Here is a 25,833-nt window from a genome sequence, read left to right as displayed (position 1 = left end):
AACACTTTAAAAACAAGACACTTGGAAGGAAAGAAATAATAAAGCAAAATAAAATCCCTCTGACCTGTAGAAAGACAGCCAATAATGACAGACTGAAAGAAGTCTACCAAGTGCTAAACAGGATGAATGAGAAGACCCGCACCTAGACACATCCTAATGAAATTTCACAACTCCAAGGACAAAAAGCAAATCCAAAAAGCCTCCACAATATAAAAATAGGTTACATCCCAAAAATGACAATCAAAGAGAGATAAAAACATTTCTGGAAGGCAAGGACTTGAAGTTTAACACTCATGCACCCCATATTAAAAATAAAATAAATATTATTTATTTTTATTTTATTATTTTATTTATTATTTATTATTTTATTTATTATTTATGATCATATAAAATTAATTAAATATTCTGGGGATCCCTGAGTGGCTCAGTGGTTTGGCACCTGCCTTTGGCCCAGGGCGCGATTCTGGAGCCCTGGGATCAAGTCCCGCATCAGGCTCCCGGCATGGAGCCTGCTTCTCCCTTTTCCTGTGTCTCTGCCTCTCTCTCTCTCTATCATGAATAAATAAATAAATAAATCTTAAAAAAAAAAAAAAAAAAAAAAACTATTCCAAGTTTTTTAAAAAGACATTTTCTTGGGAAGCCCTGCTGGCTCAGTGGTTTAGTGCCGCCTTCAGCCCAGGGTGTGATCCTGGAGTCCTGGGATCGAGTCCCACATCAGGCTCCCTGCATGGAGCCTGCTTCTCCCTCTGTCTGTGTCTCTGCCTCTCTCTCCTTCTGTGTCTCTCATAAATAAATAAATAATTTTAAAAAAAAAAAGACATTTTCTTAACAACTTAAAGCATGAGAAACAACAGCAGCTGAGTAAGACCTAGATGGCCATAGAAAGCTAAAAAGAAAAGAGGATTCAACAGATCCTGTCATTTGCGCCATTCTCTTTGAGGCAGGGGTTTGATGATAAAGCATCATATTTCCTTCTCCACGTGCCCAAAGCACTTCTAGGTTCTAAATCAATATCTATTTGATAATGATATTGCAAGAGGGGTATTTGTGGAGTATAAATATTTAGGATTAATTTGTACACACAGCACAAAGATGACTTGTTACACAACACATTATAAACATTATTTACTTTGACAATATAAGAACAGCAATATAATTGAAAAAACTAGGAGGAAGAGTACTAGAAATGGGTAAATTTCTCACTAAATTGACCTACCATATTATTGAAAATTACTCTCTTAACTACCAGAACTGATAAAAAGTGATTTCATTTGGGAAGCAGGACTGGGAGAAAGAGAGGGAGGAGGCTATTTTTCCACTTCACAGAGTTTTTCTACAATGTTCTCATACCATTTCTTTTTTTTTAATTAAAGGGGGGGGGGGAAGCATAGCATTCTTTTTTTTTGAAGCATAGCATTCTTACAGGTATTCTCATACCTTTTCTCACCTCGAAATCCCTTAAATAAATCATCTTTTTTCCTGCTTCATACACATACACACAAAAACAGTGGCACAGGAATGCCCAGTGATCAACACAGGACAGTCTGAATTGTGAAGTCAAGGCCGAGGGCGGTGTTCCTCAAGCCCACCCCCACTCAGAGCACATTCCCATCTTTACAGCCTACCTTCTGCTTTCCTCTGGACCCCAGGGGGCCATTGACATTAGCACTAATGACTTATATGACATCCTAATCTCATAGTTCTACACAAACGTCAGGTAACCGTGTCCATTCCGAATCCATACTGACCACACAGGCTCTGGCCTCACGGGTTCCAGCACTGCTACTACCGTTTCATTAATTCTTCTCAAACTTCCCTATAGCTGCTGCTCCAATTCTTTTGCTCCCATTTCACATTTCTCAAAATTCCATGCTTCCATCTTTCTGAAGAATCTTTTCCCATTCATCCCACACTGATTTCCCCACCCCAGTTTTTCAGCCAAACCCCTCCTACAGTCACAGAGGAAAAGGTGCCCCTCCCTCCACTCCAGCAGGGCCACAGCCCCCTCACCCTGCTCTCAAGCTCACCTTCTACCCTCAAGGGATCCAGTCTGCGTCTGAACCTCTCTAGCCACCTCAATCCTTTCTTAGCCTCCCTAGGCCTATAAAGATTCCTCACAACCTCCTATTACTAAAAAACAGTAACAAGGTAAACTAAGTCCTCCTTTGAATCTGCCCTTCTTTTGATCCTTTTTCCCAATTTCAAAATGAGAAGCCTACACTCCCATGTTCTATGTCCTCATCACTTTTCAATCAAGCCTCTGATTCAGCCACAGGACCAAAACAGACTAATCCAATCATCTGTGTTCCCTCATCTAATTCCCCTAACCTCTCTACAGCTTGAACCCTGCTGAGTCTTTCCCTCCACAGCAGCAAGGCACCACATACCCCAGTCCATATCTACTTGTCATCATTCCGGGCACTTGGGATGACTCTTCTTTCTCCTCCAGTTTCCTAAATACATTGCAGCATTCCCCATGAGCTTCGTTTTTTACTTTCTTCAAAGATATGATTTACCCTGATAAACCTCATAAAGATCATGCCCAAATCCTTCAACTGCTCCAGGATATAAGTCACCATTTCTACCTACTGAGTCGTCTACCTGAAAGTCCTGATGATGCCACTGATTCCACCTTCTCTCCAAACTAGAACCTCAGGAGTCTCTATATATAACCCATCCTTCCCTCGGTTACCCAAACCAAAATCTGGGCCATCTTTGGCTCCGCTGCTACCCATTTCCTCACATTTCACCACCTTTCTTCTCCTCAAAGTTTTAAAATAAGGAAAGATGAGTAAAGCATGGTTTCCAGCCCGGGAAAGGTCAGAGAGAAATGTAAGCAAACAATTATAAAGTAATCTGATAAGCATTAAAAAGAAAAATGCACAGGATGCTGAGATTGTGGGGGAGGGAAGGGCAAAGGGGAGAGGAGATGGCAGTAAGAGGGGAATTCAACAAGCTGTAAATTCTAAAAGTCAGAACCAAAATCCTGTCCCCAACCCTCACTAGGCCAAAACAACAGCATACATCCTAAATAATTGTGTGCCTGCTTTAACAAAACTCAACTGACTGAATACAAATTAGGCAATGATTGATTCTCAATATTCGTGGGTTTTCTTTAAAAACTGTCCTGATGAATTTAAAATAATTTTCCTTTTCCTTTTCATATATTTTCATAAACATATAGGTCGTCACAGGAATTAAAAGATGGAAAGAACTACATTCTCCCATCTAGCCACTTCACCTCCCAAAGGCTAGGGGGAGGTTAAATGACTTACCCGAAGTCACACCACTTGTAAGTAGCAGAAATGGGACCTGAACCCAGTGATCTTTCCATGTTACTTCACTCACTGCCTCTAACCTGTCTCTCACCTCAGCGCGCTTTCCCAGTTGATTCCCATAAAAGCCAAAAGAAATGAGAATTCAGAAAAACAGTCCAGACGTCAGGTCTCTTTCAAAAGACTGGAATGTGGTCTCTTAGGCTCACACATACATAATATAAATTCAGGAAAATACGGATCTGGCTACAACTTAGTTGTCTATAATAATAAGAAATGGGTCCTCAGCTTGTTGATACCAAATTGACTAGATGACTCTCGTTCCCTAGGTTCTCCCCAAAATGCCAATGAAGTTCTTTTTCTTCCCCCAAATAAAGGCCTAACTGGAGTTCTAACTATTCAACTAATAGCTAAAAAGCTTAAGAATGTGGGAGAGTGGGGTGCTGGCACACAGGGGTTTCCCCCCAACCCCATTAAGTGTTGGATGGCTTAGAAAAAAATGAATTCTGGGGATCCCTGGGTGGCGCAGCGGTTCGGCGCCTGCCTTTGGCCCAGGGCGCGATCCTGGAGACACGGGATCGAATCCCACGTCGGGCTCCCGGTGCATGGAGTCTGCTTCTCCCTCTGCCTGTGTCTCTGCCTCTCTCTCTCACTCTCTGTGTGACTATCATAAATAAATAAAAATTTATAAAAAAAAAAAAAATGAATTCTAAGTACTGAGCTAATCGTGATACCAAAGCCCAATTAGCATAGCTTAGTCAACCCGATTTCACCTTCTGTCAAAGAAAAGAAAAAAAAGTTACTTCGCTCCACCTCCAAAAAGTGACAGGTGCTTTTCACATTATGAACTTGTTTTCCCTGATAGGGCAGTTAAGTAAGTGATTACAACTGGCAACTTGCTCTAAGCAAAACCCCTTTTACTCTTAGAATCTGATCCCTTTCTGAAAGATCCTGTGCTCACTTTACAGGGAACATGTTTTAACATGTGAGAAATGCAGAAACAGAAGCAGCCAGAGCTCAAGGCCAACTCTGGCCTGCCTTATACAGCTTCACTGTCAGAAGATCATCTGTAATGATGGCTCCTAAGCTTAATAACAGAAGAAAAAAAAAAATCAGCTTGTTTGGGTTATTTAAATTTTTTTTTTAATATTTATTTATTTATGATAGTCACAGAGAGAGAGAGAGAGAGAGAGAGGCAGAGACACAGGCAGAGGGAGAAGCAGGCTCCATGCACCGGGAGCCTGATGTGGGATTCGATCCCGGGTCTCCAGGATCGCGCCCTGGGCCAAAGGCAGGCGCCAAACCGCTGCGCCACCCAGGGATCCCCTGTTTGGGTTATTTAAATTCAACTAAGTCTAGAAGACAATAAAACCCAGTCTTACCACCGCATTTTCCCTGTCAGAAAATTCCTGAGAAAAATGTAGTCTTAAACTTGATTAGACCAGAAAGAGAGCCTTCTGAACAAGTGAGAAATGACTAAACAACCGTTAATTAAAACAAAATGGACACTTTAATAGTCTTTAATTCTAGATAAAACCTGATGAGATGAACAAATATGGTCATGTCTTAGTCCTTATGACTCACTGAGACATTGTCACATCCTCTTTCTCACTACTACCTCTGCTTCTAAACAGACAAATCATTTTAGATAACAGGTTGTCAGAAGTTGGGAAAGCAGTTTCCTGTAAAATGAATCAGAAATAAATCACTGGAAAACCAGCCTGGTCAGAATCGGTCGACTTGCTAACAAAGAGTTACTCTACTTCGCCCAAGGCTCAAATTTCTGTTCACTTTATCTCAAAGAGGAAAAAGTGAGCCTTATGCACACTGCCTTGCCTTCCGACTTCCCTGCCAGTCCAGGGCCAATCTCCTGCCGGTTGTGGGTCGCAATGAAACGGGCTCCTCAGTTGTACAGGTAGGTATGCCCTTCCCTCGGTCACAGCCACTCCCTACACTTATGTCTCAGACTGGAGACCTCTTGTCTCACCTACTCTTACTCATGCTCCCTGGTGCATCCTTACCTCATCTACCCTGTATGTGTGTCTACAATTAAATATCCAGGCAGCTGCTTAAGTGGGAGTGGCTTTTTTGTATGACTTCACAAAGTGTTTTCCAAGGATACATACATGATATTCATTTCAAATTTATTTTTAACTTAGAGAATACTCATAAGACCATCAGGAGACAACTCCCCCAACTTCCTCCTCCATCACCTATAAATATCTGCCCGTTCCCATTCTTTCTTCCTTTCCTTCTGTTTCAGCAGGAGTCACTCCTTGTATCCTGGATAATCACTCCAGCAGTGCCCGGGATCTCACTTTCCTGACTCATGGAGACCATGTTTCATCATGCCCTTTCTACTCTACACCTTGAACCTCTCCTCTTCAAGACCTCTTACCCTTCCACCCTACAAAGGAGCATGCTCAAGGTTCTCCATTTTAACATAATTCATTAAGACAACCATCAAATATTTATTGAGCATCTACTATGTGCCAGGAGCTCTTTTCTACCCGACATAGTCGTGAAAAAAAGGAAGTTCTTCTCCTCATTCAACTTTCTTATTTTCTTTTCAGGATCTATTTATTTGAGAGAGAGAGAGACAGAGATTGTGTTTGTGGAGGGAAAGAGGGAGGGAATCTTTAAGCAGACTCCCTGCCAGGTGCGGAGTCCAATGCAGGGGTTGATCTCAGGACCCATGAGATGGAGGCCTGAGCCGAAATCAAGAGTCAGACATTTAACTGACTGAGCCACCAGGCGCCCCTGCAACTTGCTTTTCAGTGGCGAGAAAAAAGAGAGAAACATATAAGCATCCTAGCTCCTATTCTTTCTCTGCTTCACTTTACTCAGTTTGCCTTGAAAGAGCAGTGTATGACACCTGCCTCTACTTCCACCTCCTCTTCCACTTGGATTCCTTACCATTCCTAACAGGTATGCAGTGTCCCGCCCCAACACAATTAAAACAGCTCAAGCAAAGGTCCCCACCAATGACCTCCCCTACTTGCAAATCTCAATAGCATTCCTCAGCCCACTCTTGGTTAAATTCTCAGCGGCAACAGGCACTTCTTGCAATTCCCTATTGCTTTACTCTTCTCCCTCTTTGGCCATGTGTACCTCTCTAGACTTTTTCTCAGCTTCCCCCTTAAATGGTGGTACTTCTAGAGCTGTATTTAGCCTCTTCTCATTCAGTGTGCTCCCTCTGGGCCACCTCAGTCATGCCCATGGCTTCTGTGATCAGTGACGACCACTTAGGAATACTGAATGTGTTATTTTTAGGACAGGCCTTTCTAAAGAGTTACACACGCATAGCCAATGGCCTACTTTGGATTTCTACCTGCATTGCCCAAAGACCTCTCAAATTCAATAATACTAAATTTATCTCTTACCATAACCAAATTTTTTCTTCTTTCACTATTCCCTGTACTAGGAAATCATGCCATCTCCCTCTCAAAATGCTAAGCCAGAAACCTTAGAGTCGGGGTGCCTAGGTGGCTCAGTTGGTGAAGCATCTGCCTTTGGCTCAGGGCTTGATCCCAGGGTCCTGGGATGGAGCCCCACAATAGGTTCCTTGCTCAGTAGGAAGCCTGCTTCTCCCTCTGTTCATGTTCTCTCTCCCTGTCAAATAAATACAATCTTAAAAAAAAAAAAAAAAAAGGAAAGAAACCTCAAGAGTCCACCCCAGTTCTTCTATCATATCATATGCCCTCCTCCTTCAAACTAGCCTTATCAATTTTGCCTCCTCAAATACCTCTTTTCATTCCCTCTTCCCTAATCCTTCCCTAATGACCACTAGCTCATTTCAGTAGCCTCCTCAGAAGTCCCCCTGTCTTGTCTTGTCCTCTTGCTCTGTTTGTATCTATTCAGGAATATTATGCATTGTATTCAATGGGAGAAGTGCCCCTTGGTTATAGGACACAGAAGCCTGAAACCACCCTCCTCTAGGGTGATCTCTACCAAATACCCAGGTCAGCCACTCCTGCTCACAATTCTTCAATGATTCCATATCACCTATATGAATGCTCTCTCTATAAACTCTATCACCTAAAGAGAGTGTTGGGGCATGAGGGTCTAGAAGAGGCACAAGGCACAGCCTATTTTTAAATTTTTAAATATAAGATTAAATAAATAAATAAATAAATAAATAAATAAATAAATAAATAAAAGATTATATTTTATCTTTTTGATTTTGTATCATAACTATTCATGTTTTAATACATCAATAACTTCCCCAAAATCCAATTAAATGTATACTGCAACTTGATGGGATGAGCACTGGGTATTATGCTGTATGTTAGCAAACTGAACTCCAATCAATCAATCAATAAAATTCCAAACAAAAAATAATAAGAAATGTATACTGCAAGATGTACCATGTTTATTCTATAGCTTTGAGTACCTCCTGACACATTCACACAAACCCCCACTGGGAAGTAAGGACCTGCTCACCTGTCCAGGCTCACTGGACCTACTGAGCTTACACTTTATGCCCTAGCAGTTACTAAATCACCTTAATTCCTCAAACATGCTACAAACATGCTATAGTGGTTCACAAATCCATGCCTTTCTCAAAATGTAAAGTGTCCCTCTCCCTTGTCTGTGTGCCCAACAAACTCCCATTCAACTGTTAACTCTGAACCTGAGCAATAACTTCGGGGACTCCTTCCCAGACTGCAGGTACACTGACACCCTTGCATACGCACCTTCAATAGCTATACGCACATTCTTTATGTCACTTAATAGGCAATAAAGATGCCTTATCTCTGCAAATAACTACCAAAGAAGTAAATGTCATGCCCATCCTCCTGACAACAGGCAACCTTACTGAAAGTTGCTTTATTTTTAAAGTTCTTCTATTTCCTCTCATTCATTCATTAGCCCATTATACTCTGGCTTTGGATTCCCACATCACTGCATTAAAATCACTTTCACTAAATTCATAAACCACCTGGTGGCTACATCCAATGAATCCATCGCTTCTCAGCCTTTTGGCTAAGATCAAGGGTAAATCCAATGAATCCATCTTAATCCTTACCATTCTGTGTTTCCAACATTTAATCATTCCCTTAGTCTTTCTGACCTTAAACTCTCATTTTTCTTCTCTAGCTTTCTTGCTAAACTTCCAGCCACTTCTTCCTACTTGTTTTTGCAGGTTTTCATTTCCTGTGCCCATGTTAGCATTCCTTAGGGTTCTGTCTGAAATACTCCTCTCTATTCATGCCAAGGCCTCTTTCCTGGATGAACCCATTTATTCTCATGGCTTTAGCTATCATCCTGTTTTAGATAAAGCTGGAAACCAAATTTGGGTTCATATACCCAATTCTGATACTCCTCACTAGTCACAATTTCTGTATGGATGGAAGTTTTGGGAGTATAAAATTATAGCAGCACAAGTGGCATAAAAGACTCCCAATGCTTACCAGGTACCAGGCACTGTTGTAATCACTATATTTTTTTTTAAAGATTTATGTATTTATTCATGAGAGACACAGAGAGAGAGGCAGAGACAAAGGCAGAGGGAGAAGCAGGCTCCATGCGGGGAGCCCGACATGGGACTTGATCTCGGTTCCCAGGATCACGCCCTGAGCTGAAGGCAGACGCTCAACCGCTGAGCTACCCAACATCTCAGTAATCACTATACTTTTATGTATTAACTGATATTGTGGGATCCCTGGGTGGCGCAGCGGTTTGGCGCCTGCCTTTGGCCCAGGGCGCGATCCTGGAGACCCGGGATCGAATCCCACGTCAGGCTCCCGGTGCATGGAGCCTGCTTCTCCCTCTGCCTGTGTCTCTGCCTCTCTCTCTCTCTCACTGTGTGCCTATCATAAATAAATAAAATAAAAAATAAAAAAAAAATAACTGATATTGTTCTCATCTAAATCCTATAAAGTAAACATTATTTTTTTTAAGATTTTATTTATTTGAAAGAGAGAAAGAGAAAATGAGCAAGTGAGAGAGAACAAGTGGGGGGAGGGACTGAGGGACTCCCCACTGAGCAGAGAGCCCAATTCTGGCTCAACCCCAGGACTCCAGGATCATAACCTGAGCGGAAGGGAAATGCTTAATCAACTGAGCCACCCAAGTGCCCCAAGTAAATACTATTATTATATACATTTTACAGGTAAAGAAATTGAGACAATTGCAACTACAAGAAGAAAAAAATGTAGGAAAGAATCTCCACCTCTAATGAATAATTCTTTTTGAACAATTATAAGGAAAAGTTAGAAGGTGATCAAATTCAAGATTTTGAAGAATTTACTTCTTCTGATAATGATGATCTTCTGTTAATTAACAATAATCACCTTAACCATGTTTTCAACTTTATAATTATCTTAATCATGTTTCTTTCAATCTTTACTGAAATAGGATAATCTTAATCATTAAAATGTTTCACAAGGACTATTTCTCAACCACGAAGATAAACTAGAAGCTCTTGACAGAATAACATATTCAAATCAGGCATCTGAGAGAAAATTGGAAGGAACTAAGATAAAGGTGTTGTACGTGTACAGCTGGACACTATGGGTGGTGCATGAATGTCCTTGGAAGTCTAGCTGGCATATACTAGGCTAACATGACCAAAGGCCTGACCTAGTTCAACAAACCTGATATTTACCATATATCTAAATATTTCACTTTCCTGGCTTTCGAACATTTTGCAAAAGATGCAACGAACCAAGAAAAGACAGGCATGGGAAATATTTAGTTTTTCCAAACCAGGACCAACTAGTTACACCAAAATGAAGTTTGCTGATAATATCTGGTCTACAGATATTATCACCCCAGTTAGCCTACACCCAGATCAGATCTTGTGGGTAATACATGTGGTTATGGTGAAAGAAAAAGGGAATCACCTTTGTACGGGCCAAATACAATGAAACAGAAGAGGTGTATTCCCCCCATGCAAGGAACAGAGGACTCAGTGGTGCGGCTCCAGCTCTCATCAAGCACTGTATCCTCTATAAGTGGCTGCATAATAAATATCAGCTGAACTGAATGAGCAAAGTAGCCAGGTAGGCTGATGAGATGGAAAGTTGTCACACATCATCCAACTATAAAAGTCACGTGGAAAATCAGGCGGCACAAATAGGTGAGGGAAAAAAGGAAAAACAAACAAACTTCAGAAACTAACCAAATGCCAGGAAACATCATGAGCTCCTGAGTTCCAGCCCTGACCAGCTCCCACAGGGGCTCCTTTTCCTTCCTGCCAAAGGCCTTGGGGCCAGAGCCCACACTGCTTTACTCTGTAAAGCAGCAACATCTAAGGAATCCTGGTGGAATCTTCTCCCTGCAAAGTCCATCTGTTCACTGAACAAGTGTCTGCTGAGAGTATTCTATTCTAGGCCCTGAGCATCCAGCAGAGAAACAGGACAGCAAGGTCTTTGCTCCCACAGAACTAACATTTTACTAGGGGAGAATCAGATAAATCAGGAAAAAGATATGAAATGGTAGTAAGCATTAATTTAAAATTTTAAAACAGAAAAAGAAAGTAACAAGAGAGAAGTGATGGAGAAAAATGGGGAGGAATTACTCATTTGAAGTAGATCAGAGAAGGCATCTCTGAGATGAGAAGGTAACTTTTGAGCTGACACAAAAAGGAGGAAGAGTCGCTGGCTAAGCACAGATCTTGGAGTGGAGCATTCCAGGCTGAAGCAAAGCAAGAAACAAGGAGGTGGAGACAAGCATGGTGAGTCCAAGGGAGAGGGAAAATGCCTCACTGCCCTTGAGATTTTGTTCAAATGCCATCCAAGGACGAGATCATACCCTATTTTAAACTGAACCCACTGACCCAGCTCCAGTTCTCTATCCCTCTTCACGATTGCTCTCCTTTGAAATTTTTACCATCTGACAAGCAATATACTTTACCTACTAATTTCTGTCTATTCCTACAAAAAATGCAAGCCCCTTAAGGGCAGGGATTTTTCCTATTATAACCTCTGCTATATTGCCTGTACCTGTGTGGCACATAGTAGGCCACAATAAATAGTCACTACATAAATAAAAGAGAAAGGGAACAGGGCGAGGGAGAAGAGGAAGGAGAGAAGTCAGCCAGTGTGGCAGAAGCACAGTGGATGGGGGGAACAAATGAGGGATCAAGACTGTGTAGGGCCTGGAGAGCACGGAATGGAGTTTGAATTTTATTTATTTTTTATTTTTTTGAATTTTATTTTAAGACAAAGAGAAGCTACTGAAGGGTCTTTAGGCAGGGAAGCAACATAATCAAATCTGTGGTTTTAAAAGTTCACAGTAGGGATCCCTGGGTGGCGCAGCGGTTTGGCGCCTGCCTTTGGCCCAGGGGGCGATCCTGGAGACCCGGGATCGAATCTCACATGGGCTCCCGGTGCATGGAGCCTGCTTCTCCTTCTGCCTGTGTCTCTGCCTCTCTCTCTCTCTCTGTGACTATCATAAATAAATAAAAATTAAAAAAAAAAAAACATAAAATTAAAAAATAAAATAAAATAAAATAAAATCTTAAGAAAAAAAAACAAAAAAAAGGTTCACAGTAGCTTCTATGTGGACATTGCTGAGAGAGAAGAAAGCAGGGACACTAGGAAGGAGCTAGTGAAGCCGGGGATGAGCAGGTCAGGCCATGATTAGCAGTGACCAACGGTGAAGAGAAGCAGACTAAGGATACTTCTCAAGGTGACACCAAAAAAACTATGGATGGACTAGATATGGGGAGTTGGACTGAAGGAAAAAGAGGAGTCAAGGATATGTTGGTTTTCAATTTACTGCTTCTCAGCTTCAAATCTACCCTTCATTGCCTTTTCTGTGAAAATTAAGATGGACCCTTTACATAATTTTCCTTTGTCTGATGCCGCCCTGTTAAGCCTGGTCTGCAGCGCTGGAAAGATACTGCAAGAGGAACGGTCTTTTCTTTCTGGCTCCAATGTGCTCCTCTTGGTAGCATAAATAGAACATCAAGAAGTTCATATCACTGATGTCCTATGGAGTCCCAGCCAACTTATTTTAAGATCTTTTAGGATTTGAGAATTTGAGAAAGCAAGTGGTCTAAGCTCATGAAACTTTTATGTTTCCAAAATTATTTTTCCTACATATACAAGGACTTGGGCACTTCATACTGTTCATTTATCTTTTTTCAAATTCTATACCATACTGCTTTGAGCACAGTAATTTTAGACTCTGTTTTCATACATGGAAAAGCAAAGACCACTTCACTATTCTAACTTTTCATGGCTATTCCAAAACATGTATCCTACCATATGCACGCTGAGATTATTTTATCTAATTCCCCACCACCCAAAGAACTCTCCATTGGAACTATAATTGATTTCCATTACGTTTATATATATTTAGACTTCCCTTCTGGGAATATGTTATATATTTCCATTTTTTTTCAGATCTTGCTCTTACATCTTTAAGATTTTACAATTTTCTTCATATGGATCCTGTGCCCTTGGTATTTATCCTTAAGTATTTTTTAACTTTTAACACTATTATAAAGTCTTTTTCTTCTCACCAAGGCAGTTCATTCCCATACTTCCCTCTGCCAACATCCCAATGATACCAAAGAATGCTGTTACTTCCCACCCATCTCCATACTACCCTGACCCACAATGTCTGAGTTCTGCTGAAATCTTTTAGACTATTTTATTCAGACAACCAGGTTTTCCTCTGCAATGTCTCTTTTATTTCAAAGATTCTTACTTAGCATTTACATTACACATTCCCCATCACTCGCTATGTATGCAATTACATATATGTGTCTACATGTATATATAACATACACATATATAACACACATATACATACATTTCAAAGTCCACTTGGTCCATCACTGTTTCCTTTCTTCTCCTATCTTGGGTCTCTGCTTTGCATTATCTGTTTAATTAGATTATACTGCTTAGATTGGAATCTGTGGATGATACAAACTCTGAATCTTTGCACACTCACACAGAGCTTTCTTTTCTCTAAAGGGTGAATAATACCTAGATTGCATACAGAATTTTGCCGAGTAGAGACCTCTTCTCTAAATAATCAGTAGATGTTTCATATACCATCATCAAAGTCTGCATCATCATTTGCACTACTGCAAATGAGGAGAGCCTATTTTGTTGTTGTTGCTGTTTTAACTTTGTCCTTCTATCTAAGAGCTTAAAGGGTATTTTTTTTCTTTATCACTGAAATTTTACCAGAATATGCCTAGCTTTATGTCATTTCTCATCAGTCCGGCCTGGAACAAAGTGGACTCATGAAATCTGTAGTCTTTTTCAATTTGCAACCTTTTTTAAGCTGAGGGCTTTTTTTCTTCTATTACTTATTTCTCCTTCTAAAATGTGTGACTATCATAAATAAATAAATAAATAAATAAATAAATAAATAAATAAATAAATAAATTGTTACTTTACTTAAACTGACTTTTAAAAAGAGGGCAGTAGAAAAAAAAATAAAAATAAAAAATAAAAAGAGGGCAGTAGAGATGTGCGCAAATTGCCATCTTCCCAGGACATTTCAAATGGGGTTTTTTTTCTTAAAAATTCTATTTATTTATTCATGAGAGACACAGAGTGAGGCAAAATCCAACTGAGGCAAAAATAACTAAAACAAATAATAGTGGTCAGTTAAATGTTAAACTCTGTTACTGAATACAAAGATCTAAAAATAGAGAGATTAATATGAATGAAAGTAGTTGGCTGGTTTCATGATCAAGGCAACATCAGCCGGGCCCTGGAATATGGGGAAATTTTAACAGGAAAAAAGGCAGTCCTGACAAAGAAAACAGTCACCGTAAAAGCAGAGAGATAGGAACAGGCCCATCAGAAAGAGTGAGGAAACCAGTCTGACTGTAATAGAAGAGTCTATCAGAGACTAGTGAGAAAATAAGAATAGACAGGGAGGCTGATGACAGTCTAGATTCATTCACTGTGAACAGGTATTGAAAGCACGCACGCTGAAGGATGCCGCACGCTGTCCTCAAGCAGCTTACAAGGGGAGATGAGAGTCGGTATATAAATAGTAACTCTGTAAGTTTGAAATCATTTGAAAAATAGATAACACACAGAGGTAACATTAGAGATCAGAGCTTAGAGAACCAACAAATGAGGAAGTTGGTGTTTTTAACAGGAAGTTCATCTTCCAGTACTTCCCTTGGTCCTTGAAGAAAAACAAGCAAAGAACTATGGGAGGGGAACTCAGACTGATGCTTTTTGTACATGTTCAATTTAAAAATGAAGATTTCTCCAAACCAGAAAGGAAATCCAATAATGTTAAAAATGGCAAGTCTTTAAAACTTTAAGAAAAAAAAAATTTTGTAACTACATATGGCAAGGAAAATTAAAAGACATTATGGTGATTGTTTTACAATATATACAAATATCGAAGCGTTATGTTGTACACTTGAAACCAATATAATGTCGTATGTCACGTATACCTCAATAAAGAAAAAGTACAGGCAGCCTGTTTGCCTCAGTCACAGATTTACTAAACAAGAAACTATCAGAAGCTTTTACCTAATAATTCCTGCTGGGTTCATTTTTAAAAAGGAGATTCAGTAACAAGACTGCCCAACACCCTAACGCAGGCGTGCCTGACCTGAGTTAAAACCCACAAGTTCCAGGCTATGAATAACCTGAAACAACAAAATCCAAGGTTCTTAGAAAGAAAGAAACAAGCAAACAAACCCTACAGGTGGTTTAATTTATCCATAAAAGCAACAGTCCTCTAAAAATAAAGAGATATTAGAGCACTATTCCTTCACAAAACAAGAAATAACTCTAAGAAAAAAAAAAACAATTAAAGGACATATCATTTACAGAAATATCTACATTAATTTATACATTAACTTTAAAATTAAACGTTAAATATCCTAAGAAAAAAACAAAGCACTAAAAACTCTTTCTGAACCAGAATGTAACCACAATCCTCTCTGTAGTCTGGAAGCTCAAGTCCAGAGCAAATCAAGGATCTTTCAAAGCCACTAGACCTGTGGGCTTCCATTTAGGACTGTCGTGTGAAGCATCTAAAATATTTTCTCCTTGGGTTTCCCCTTCTCAACTTCTGATCATTCTCATCTCAGTTCAAGGAAGAAAAATTAATTTCACATCTATTCTCTGAGAATAGGATAGAACATTCCCATCCTTCTCCCTCCAGGGAGCCCCACCTCCAAAACTCCAAAGACAGAAGCTGTATTCTAAGAAAAGTGGGGCCCAATAGTTAGGATGGAACAGAATTTTGCTGAAACAACTTGAAACATGATTCAGGGAGACAGAGGCAGATGGCAGTGTGGAAACCCATGGGGTTTGGAGCCAAGCAGACTTGGGTTCCCACCCCAGCATACTGTAGTCTCAGACTGCACGTTCTTTAACAAGTCTCTACAAAATGGAAATCACACACCCATCTTCGGCAGTTGTGAGATTAGAAACACATTTCAAAGACCTGCCTGAGGTCACATAGTAAGCAGCAGACAAAGGACTTAACCCAATTCTAAATGACTGTTAAGTCCACTGTTCTGATCCCTTTGCCATCTATTTCAGAATATAACTGCAACTGGCAGTGAGAAAGGCAAAGATCAGGGGATGAGGCCAGAACTGGCACACACTGCATTCCTCTCCAGTCCAGATGCTTTCTGCTAGCTCAGTTCTCTCACCGTGATAACAGGAGCTACTTATTCGGCACCTACTTCCTGGCCAGCTAGGGTATATGAAGAGCTAAGCACAGAGCCTGCTACATAACAAGCACTCAATAACTGATACAGAGATTTTAACTTCTTAAGAGAGCTTAGGAAGGGCTGGCTTCTTACAGGAAATTGAGTGGAACAGAAGTAAACCAGGCAGAAAAGGGGGAAGAACATGCCAGAGTGGGCATTATTCAGAGAAAAGCAATGTGTACAAAGGCATGGAAGTGAAAAAGCACAGTAGTGCAAGTAGCGAGGCATGGCTAGAAAGAGGAGAAAATCATAGAAGGCGCAGGAAATAAGGCTACAAAGGCAAGCAGGTCCTCTCTCTCTCTCTATCATAAATAAATAACTAAATCTTAAAAAAAAAAAAAAAAAGGGGGGGAGGGTGGATCTCTGGGTGGCTCAGTGGTTTGGCGCCTGCCTTTGGCCCAGGGCGCGATCCTGGAGCCCCAGGATCGAGTCCCACGTCGGGCTCCCTGCGTGGAGCCTGCTTCTCCCTCCTCCTGTGTCTCTGCCTCTCTCTCTCTCTCTCTCTCTCTGTCTACCATAAATAAATAAATAAATCTTAAAAAAAAAAAAAAAACAAACAAAGGCAAGCAGGTCTTCATATGGAAAAGATCCTTGGATATTATCCTGTGGATGAGGCAAGGGAATGAGCAATTTTAAAAAGGGGAGAGGACACGATTAGATCTGTGTTTCAGATTGATCCTTCCATCACAGGATGGAGAAGGATGGAGTGGAGGGAGAGGGACTGGGAAGGGACTAGACGCAGGTGGATGAATTAGGAGACTACTCTAATAATCTCAGCAAGAGGCTGATAAGAGCCCAAACGAGACCAGGAGCATCTAGGTGGCTCAGTTGATAAAGCATCTGCCTTCAGCTCAGGTCATGATCCTGGGGTAGGGATCCCTGGGTGGCGCAGCGGTTTGGCGCCTGCCTTTGGCCCAGGGCGCAGTCCTGGAGACCCGGGATCAAATCCCACGTCGGGCTCCCGGTGCATGGAGTCTGCTTCTCCCTCTGCCTGTGTCTCTGCCTCCTCTCTCTCTCTCTCTCTCTCTCTCTCTGTGACTATCACAAATAAATAAAAATTTTTAAAAAAATGATCCTGGGGTATTGTGCACTTCTAGGATAGAGCCCCCACATCGAGCCTCCCTTCCCCCACCAGCATCAGACTCCATGCTCAGCAGGGAATCTGTTTCTCCCTCTCCCTCTGCTCCTCTCCACTTCTCATGCTCAGGTTCCCTCTGGCTCTCTCAAATAAATAAATGGAATCTTAAGAAACAAACAAACAAACAAAAAAACAGGGCCTAAACAAAGACCAAAACGGCATGAATGGAGAGGAAGAAGAATGAACAGGACTTGGTGATCCACTAGAAGTTAAGGATGACCCCCAAGTGTTTGACCTGAGTAAGTGGACATTCCGAAATAGGGTTCTGTGGAGCAGGCTGAAATAAGGAGTAGTTTTGGACTTACGAAGTTACCACTGTCAGGGGGAACCAATGGGATGTCTGGAGCAGAGGGCTCAGAGTCAGGCCTAGAGATACAGACCAGGGAGCCATCTCACAGCCAAGATAGCTAAAGCCCTGGACATGAATGAGGTTACTCAGCAAGTTTATATGAAGTGAGATGGCTAATGACAGCAGGAACACTTGTATCAGAAGAAAGAGAGAAAAAGAAGCTCGAGAGAGCATAAGAAGGAACAGTGAGGGAGCTAAAGGAAATGACACAGTAAGAGCTAAGGAAGGAAAGTTTTTTATAAAGATAATTATTCACCATGTCCAATGCTGCAGAGAAAGATAGTGTGACCACTGGGTACATCTTTTCAGTCTGAAATTAGAAGACATTGATGGCCTTGGAGATGGTTGTTTCAGAGAGCTGATAAGCAGAAGCAATGGACCAAGGAGTGAGCAAAGGAAGGAAAGAAAGGAAAGGAAATGTCAGCTACACCTTCTAGTATCCGAGGGAGAGAATGCAAGCACACAAGAGCAAGCGGACTCCAACACAAGACTGTGGGAAGCTGCTTTTTTTAAGCTGGGAGAAATTTCAGCTTATTTATAGGCTAGAGGGAAGGAACTGAGAGCCAAGCGTTAAGTGAGAGGCTGAAGATGAGAGAAAGAGACAAAGACAAAAAGACTATGAATGAAGACTATGAATGAATAGATCAATCAATGAAGTAAGATGCCAAGATTACAGAGAAGGGATGGGCCCGAGACCTCAGTGAGAGGGATGGGGATATTTCTTCCTTTGAGAAAAGGAAAGGGGATAAGGGTGGGAACTGACACAGATAAGGCTGTGGGTGTTAGGAGAGAAGGGGAGGAAGTCTGGCTTTCCTTACAAGCTAGTAAGAATGGTTCTTAGCTTTGCTTCATAGTCCTCTTTAAGAAACTGACGAAAGATTCTGCTCCCCCAAAAGACACATCAGCACTCACACTCAAAATTCTACATATGATTTCAGAGTTTCCAGGTCCACTGAAGCCAACTCATGAATCCAAAGAAATTGGCAACAGAATTCCAAAGAAATTGCCTTTCAGAAGTGATCTTACTCATAGATGAGCATCCAAAGGGAAAGCAAGCAACCTACACATTATAAACACAAAGATATGAAAAACTCTCCCTTAAACCTCTAGGGTATGGGGCAGCTGGGGGGCTCAGTGGTTGAGTGTCTGCCTTGGGCTCAGGGCATGATCCAGGGTCCTGGGATTGAGTCCCGCATCGGGCTCCCCACAGGGAGCCTGCTTCTCCCTCTGCCTGTATCTCTGCCTCTCTCTGTCTCTCATGAATAAATACAATCTTTAGGAAAAAAACAAAACAAAACAAAACAAAACCACCTCTAGGGTATGATCAATCACCAAAAGGGATGGGACGATTTGAGGTGTACGACAGAACTAACAGACTCTCTAGGGATAAGAAATATAGGAGACCATCCCCGCTTTTAGGAAACCCAGAATTTAAAGACCGTGACAAGAGTTGTGGATTTACCATGGCTTCAGGGAAAAAAAAAAAAAAAAAGGCAGTATCTTTAAAAGATGAAAGATCAGTCTAGAGCTGAAGGGAGACAAAAATCAGACCCTTAGGTCTAAAGATAGAGGACCAGACACGGCTGATGGTAAACACAACTCAAAAGAAAAGAGGACGCAAGAAAACTTTTGAAGGAGGAACTGAAAGGATTTGTTCACTAAAGACAAACAGAGGACTAAGAAAAGGAAGAGACAAAAAAACTGTTTGAAGGTTCTAAGCACCCACATGCGCCTTCTCATAACCAGTAGATGCCGGAGTCTCAGAAACCGTGCTTAAATTTCAAAGCCATTTGCCAGAACCTACCAGCTTGGAAATGTGCACACGCCACATGTCTGAATGAAACAAACCAGCTACTCTCCTGTGCTCCAGTCAACTGCCTGCAGTGACCCAACATGTGTTAAACTAAGAGTAGAGAGTGCCGACAGGAGCACTGATGGTGGACTGAGGTCTTGCTTTTAAAAAATACACGCACAAATTGATTCCATTCATCACTTCATGTGTAACCATATTCTGCTAACTAAAACAAGATAGTAAAAACAGCCAAGTCACTATGCATCCATTCACCATAGAAACAATAAAGATTAAACGCCCCAAGTCATCACTGCATGCCACATATGATAGTCAGCTCATTTTCAACCTTGCAACTCTAATGAGATAGTCATTCCTTTAAGAATCAAAGAAACTGGGTAGCCCCGGTGGCCCAGAGGTTTAGCGCCGCCTTCGGCCCAGGATCGGGTCCCACGTCAGGCTCCCTGCATGGAGCCTGCTTCTAACTCTGCCTGTGTCTCTGCCTCTCTCTCTCTCTCTCTCTCTCTCTCTGTGTCTCTCATGAATAAATAAATAAAATCTTTTTAAAAAAAAAGAATCCAAGAAACTAAAATGAGGAAGGTAGACAGTCTGTCCAAGGTCACAAAGCTACTAAGTGACAGGCCACGAATGGGCCCCAGGGCCACCAGATGCCAACACCTGTGCTCAAACGATTATACAACCCTGCCTCTTCCAAAATCAAATCCCAAGACAGGGATTTCACTTTAAATCAAGTTGAAGTGAGCAAAAATTTATTGCACGCCCAAAACAATACAAGAAAGAAATAGTTGGGGAGCTTATTTAAAGAAGTTTAAGATATGATTGCTTCTCAGTCTTTTGGCTAAGATCAAATGTAGAAGTTTAAGATACGAACGGCCTTTGTGGGAGCTTACAACTGAGGTGAAATGAAAAACAATCTAAGTGATTAGAAAATGTATTGGTTGGCAAAAATTACATACGCTGTAAATGCTGTCAGGTTTGAAGCCAGGGAGGCCACAGTGGTCAGGGTTAGGTTTATTTTTTAAAAATGTAGCACTACAGCTGAACTCTTGAAGAGTAGTGAAACGGCAAACAGGAAGGAGGGCTTCAAAGAGTATTCTTGAGAATGCTTGAGGAGGAGAGACCTGCAGTAATTACAATACAAATATAGTGAAGGCCCTTTTTAGCCAATCATCTGAACTTTCCACGTTGAGTTAGTTGCTAATCCTTGCCCAGGTAGGAAAGAAAGCAGCCACCAGGGGCCAGGCTAAGAGTGAAGGGCTAATGATTTTTTTTTTTTTTTAAAGATTTTATTTATTTGAGAGAAAGTGAAAGAGTGAGCAGGAGGGAGAGAAAATCTAAAGCAGACTCTGCGCTGAGTGGGAAGCCCAACGTGGGGCTCGATCCCACGACTGAGATCATGGCCTGAGCCGAAACCGAGAGTCGGAGGCCTCACTGACTGAGCCATCCAGGTGCCCCTTAATAATTTCTTTCATTCAAAAATCCAGTTCAATGCTCTGGGACTGTCAAATGATAATTTTTCAAAACACACATCAGAACAAGGGTGTCCTTTAGAGTAAGGTGAATTATTCTACCAGCAAAGTTGTAGTTTGTCTTCTAAACTACCCTTAAAACCAGTTTACATCATTCTACTTCTTTTAAAATTTTTTTTAATTATTTATTTATTTATTGAGAGAGCACACAAGTAGGCAGAGCAGCAGGCTGAGGGAGGAGAAGCAGACTCTCCACTGAGCGGGGAGCCCAACGTGGGGCTGGATCCCAGGACCCTGGGGTCACACCTGAGCCAAAGACAGATGCTTACCTGACTGAGCCACCTAGGTGCCCCATCATTCTACTTTTTTGACAGTGACCACACAAATCCATTTATAATCAGTCTAATTTTTTCAGTCACAACTAGTCTGGACTCCAAAAGAATATCACCAGATTTTCTCTACTTGACTCCAAGTAATCTGCAAAATGAAATTCCACTCTCAAATGAAATCTGCCACCATGAAGATTTTCAAAGGAACATACAACAGGCTCTGACCGTAATTCCTGAAGATGAGTTCCAACGTGAGATGAGTCTAGCCCACCAAAAAAATATATATGCAAGTTTAACGGAGAAGATCACTCAGAATGCCCGGTTTGGGTTATTTAAAAATCCACACACCCACTTTCTTTCCTATCCTAGCACCAGGTATGACAACTAGTTCGAGATGATTTTCTGATACATGTGTATCCTATGAATTCACAACTATGTGTCGTATTTGGGGCAAAGTGGAGCACTTTCCCATTGCAGGTAAAACAGTAGAGACTCACCAGTTTCCTAGCTCCTTCATTTTACTCGCCCACTTCAGAGACTGTGAAATACGACCTCTAGCCAGCACCCTTCCTTTTACCCCTCCAGCTCCCCCGCTGCATCGCCACTCCTCAAGGGAACTCCCTTCATCTAGCAGAGCCCTCTCTCCTCCCTCCACCTTCAAGTTGGGCCCTACCAGGCTTGCCAGGCTGCCAGGAGGAGTGCTAGGAGGAGAGAGGGAGGATGTGACTGTATTTGTTGTGTTTGTGCTCAGAGAAGTGTTCAAACAAGAAAAGGGAGGATCCCTTCCTGTGTTATTTTGTCTTAAATACCTTCCCAGTTGTCATCTTTGGACACTGAAAGACTTGGGCTCTTCCAACAAGCCACAGAAGTGTGGGATTTATGTCCTTCTCTCCTTTGTGCTTAGGACTGGACTGCACAAGCTCAATCACAGCCGTCTCCACTAGCCACACAATCCAAACTCGTATTTATAGTTCTCTGCTGTTTCTTTTCCACGACGACAGCAAAGCAGATCGCTTCCTCTTTTCTTAGAAGGCAACCTCTGGACAAAGCTCTACCAATGTCTCCTGTACTGTCTGGCTGGTATCTATGGGATCTCCCTACCAGACTCAGGGCTCCCTGAAGGCTGACACAGTACCCTGCTCACCTGTGTCTCCAGCACACAGTAAGCACACAAAATAAGTCTGTTGACTCAAATAAGTGAATGACAGATTTGAAAGAGACTTCAGAAAGAGAATCAAGGAGACTATTTAGAATTGTGGCAAACAACTGTTACAGAGCATCTCCCTAGAGTAAGAATTAGAATAGCCTGTGCCATAACAAGAAAGATATTTAAATCATTCGATGGTAACAGATGCCGTAATTACATGGCAGCTTAGGATAATGGCACTTATTAGATGAGCAACTTCAGATAAAACACTTACCCTCTTAACCTTTCTAAGTTTTCCCTTCTGTTAAGACAAAAAAAAAAAAAAAAAGAGAGAGAGAGAGAAGGGGAAAAAAAAGGTGAAAGATGTTAATATCTAACTACTCTAACCACAAAGTTGTAGCGGAGCCCAGATGACATAATGTGTAAGATCATTATACAACTACAATGCATCAGAGGGCAGACTTAAACGAATAAATATCTTTAGTGCTACTTTATATGCACACACTTAGGTACAGCATGTGAATACAGTGACAACAGAGTCTACTGGCAAACATACAACCCATATAATAATGCTTCAATAATATACGTGGGTCATGAAAAAAAAAAATCCACCGTGGGAATACTTGTAGAAGCCTCCTACCTATTCATCTACAGGAGAGCTCACGCTTATGGGTAACTTCAACTTTAAGTGATGCTCTGAACAGTTGCAGCCTCTTTCTGGCGCAGAAGCAGGAGCTTTCACCGCTAAGCCCGTGGTGACCTGCCTGAAGCACTAGACACAGCCCTGGGCTCTGCAACGCGCTCTGCGGCAAACAGCCCACAGAGGCACAAACCTGCATCCCAGCAGAGAGGTGGCTGACCTATGACCAGAGCCTGCAGCTGAAAATAGACAAACACAAAGAAATGTCTTCAACACTACACAGCTCAGACTATCGCTATAATTAGGACAGCCTGTGTGGTTTAAAAAAAAAAAAAGAATAAAATCAAGGAATAGGTACACCAAAGCCAGCAACACATGATAAACACATAGTTAAAAGTACAGGTTTTTGAAAGAAAAAAAGTACTTTTGTCAGAGCAGTAGCTATAAAGGAAATGTACAATAAACAAACAAGCAAAGATTCATTCAAAATATACTACAGACATCACAACGCCATGCCGGAGATCTGAGGGTCAGTGGGTTGTTTTCACTTCACTTGAATTCCTAAAAATGTCTACCTACTTCTCCAGTCAAGCATCCTCCGTACTTTATTTTTAAGCTAGAGAAAAAGACAGATGGCCAAGTTGATGACACTGCAGGCCCAAGATTTTTCAACTGTATTTCTCCCGGTTGTCTGTTGCTAAAAGAGAGGAAATACAGGACAACGAAGTATAAATCTGTAAGAAACTAATCCAACCTAAGTATACGCCAGCCGAAGCAATCCTGCATCGCAAAGTAAAACTGTGCATTTGTCCTTAACGAGGGTGAAGGAAGCCTTGACATCCACAGTTTGTAGGAGTTTCACACCTTTCTAAAGGAGAGAAAGGTGAGCTCATCAGTGGGAGTCCTAGAAACAGTTCCTCAGAATCATTTCCAGAAACACCCGGAGCAGTAAACAATAATCAGCTGGAAGCTGATATACCAAGAATAAGGAGCTTCCAGGATTTCCCTCTGTGTAAAAGCAATCAACTCCTATTTTTAATCTCATTCTGACACAAACATCCAGCCAAACCTCTCTGTTGCTGGCTAATCAAATATAGCTGATCTGTTACTGTAGAGTAAGTGTTTTAAAAGTCAGATTTGAATGGAAGTCATTATAGATTTAATGACAATGTTTTCACAGAGGAGAAGAATGAGGTTATCTAGAGACGCAGAACCCACGGTAACGCTCTAAAATACGTCACACAAACCAACTCATCTACCACTGCTGATTTGGGGGATGGGCCAAAAAAGAACTTCCCAACTGATCAATTGAAAAAAATAGCATGTTGGTGGTAATCAAATGCAAATGTAAACAGCACCTCCCTATACATGGGAAAACCTAACAGGGTTATTAAAAGTAATTATTTCCTCGTATGCCCAACAGGATTTATGACACTCAAATCTGCTTCTGGTTTTTCATTGTAAAGGATTGGGGGTGGGAGGAGGATGGGGGGGGAGGGAATGTCTTGATAAGTAAACAAAAAGTCTGAACTCTCCTGGGAACTTGTCACATTCTTCCCTTCCCATCGACAATATTGGATCCACTTGAAAAATGCTAGCAAAGAGGGGGCCTCTGGCAAGGAAGGGGGGGGGGGTGGGAATATGCAACTCCGGGGACACCAGCACAGCACGGACGCGAAGCCCGGAGAAAATGCTGCTTTTGTCTCAGAGTCAGCCCGTGATAAAAACAGGAACTTTACGGAGAACTGATGGCAACTGCACAAGCGGCCTCATCACATGCCCACCACAGAGCAACGTTCCTCTCTCATTGTTGTCCGGAGGGACTTTCTCTGATAACAGTGGCTCGATTTATTCCATTCTCGTAATTCTCAGATCCAGCCGTCCTAGTACGGGTGCATTGTGCAAAGAAAGAGAAGAGAAAGGGGGTGGGAGGGGGTGGGGGGGGGAGTGCCAGCCGGGATTTGCCTGGAACCCCGTAGCCACCCCCTCCTCCTCTCTCGAAAGACTCCGAAAGGTGCCCAGATGCGGAAAACCCACCCCAATACCGGCACCAGGAAACAGCCTCCCCACAAAGGTGGTCTGCGAGCGGCGCGCTGCGCGTCCCTCCGGGCTAAGGGCCGCGGCGCCGCAGGACCCCGAGGCCCCTGTCACGGGGGGGGGGCTCGTATTGTTGGAGGAGGAGGAACGAGGGGAACCGCTGCGGCTTCCCTCCCGTGCATCTTTCTCGTTCTAAAGGGGGGGAGGGGGGCGGAGACAGGCGTGCCCCCCCCCAAAGGGGAGAGGACGGCAGAACTGTCAGCCGCCCGGGCCGCAGCCCCCCCCCCGACGCCCGGGGGCGCAGCTTTGTCTCGGGTGCGGCGGGGCAGGCAGCGCAGGACGCCCCCCCCCGGACACAACGAACGCCCGGGAGCGCTCTCCGCGGGCCGCCGGCCAGGTCTCCGTCCCGCCCGCGCGGCCAGAGGGGCGACGGGCCCCCCGCCCCCCGCAGCGCCCGGCGCCCGCTCCCCGCCGGCTCCTACCCTCCGAGAGCTCCAGCTCCAGCTCCGCCAGCTGCGCCCGCACCTCGGGCGGCAGCGCCGCCACCGCGGCCGGCGCGGGCTCCAGGCCTCGCTCCGCCATCCGGGCTCCGCCAGCCACACTCCGGAAGACGAGAGAGGGGGCCGCGGGAGGGACGGACTGACGCGGGCCCACACCCGGGCTACAGGATCCGGCTCCGGCCGCCGAGCGCCGCCGCCGCCGCCGCTGCCGCCGCCGCCATGAGCGAGAGTCACGTGACGCGGAGGCCCCGCCCCCGGGCCCAGGAGGCCCCGCCCCCGCGGCCGCGGCCGGAGGGGGCTCGCGGGGGGACTCGCGGGCCGGCGGCGCCCTCTACCGGGAGGCTGCTGAAGCGACGCGCCCGGCCTGTCCCTGGCGGGGTGACCTCGCCGCGCTTGCCCCGCCCGGGCTCCGGGGCACGGAGTTTCCAGGGACCCAAGCCTCACTTTGCCCAGCCTTTGCCTTGTCCCGTCCGCTGTT

At 43.0% G+C, this 25,833-nt stretch overlaps 1 protein-coding gene across 2 annotated transcripts in view; it reads right to left on the bottom strand.

Moving 5' to 3' along the window:
• DIP2B (disco interacting protein 2 homolog B) overlaps window positions 1–25,590 on the bottom strand; it is a 221,772-nt gene extending 196,182 nt beyond the window's left edge. For both annotated transcript variants that reach the window (XM_041735560.1, XM_041735561.1), the window contains exon 1: window positions 25,338–25,590. In XM_041735560.1, the coding sequence (XP_041591494.1) occupies window positions 25,338–25,437 (100 nt within the window). In that variant the 5' untranslated portion in view covers window positions 25,438–25,590. The remainder of the gene's footprint in view (window positions 1–25,337) is intronic.
• Window positions 25,591–25,833: the final 243 nt, after the last annotated feature.

This window comes from Vulpes lagopus, chromosome 21 (assembly GCF_018345385.1).
Source record: "Vulpes lagopus strain Blue_001 chromosome 21, ASM1834538v1, whole genome shotgun sequence".
NCBI lineage: Eukaryota > Metazoa > Chordata > Mammalia > Carnivora > Canidae > Vulpes > Vulpes lagopus.
The sequence above is the reverse complement of the archived record's forward strand: the minus strand, read 5'-3'. Positions and strand labels throughout refer to the sequence as shown.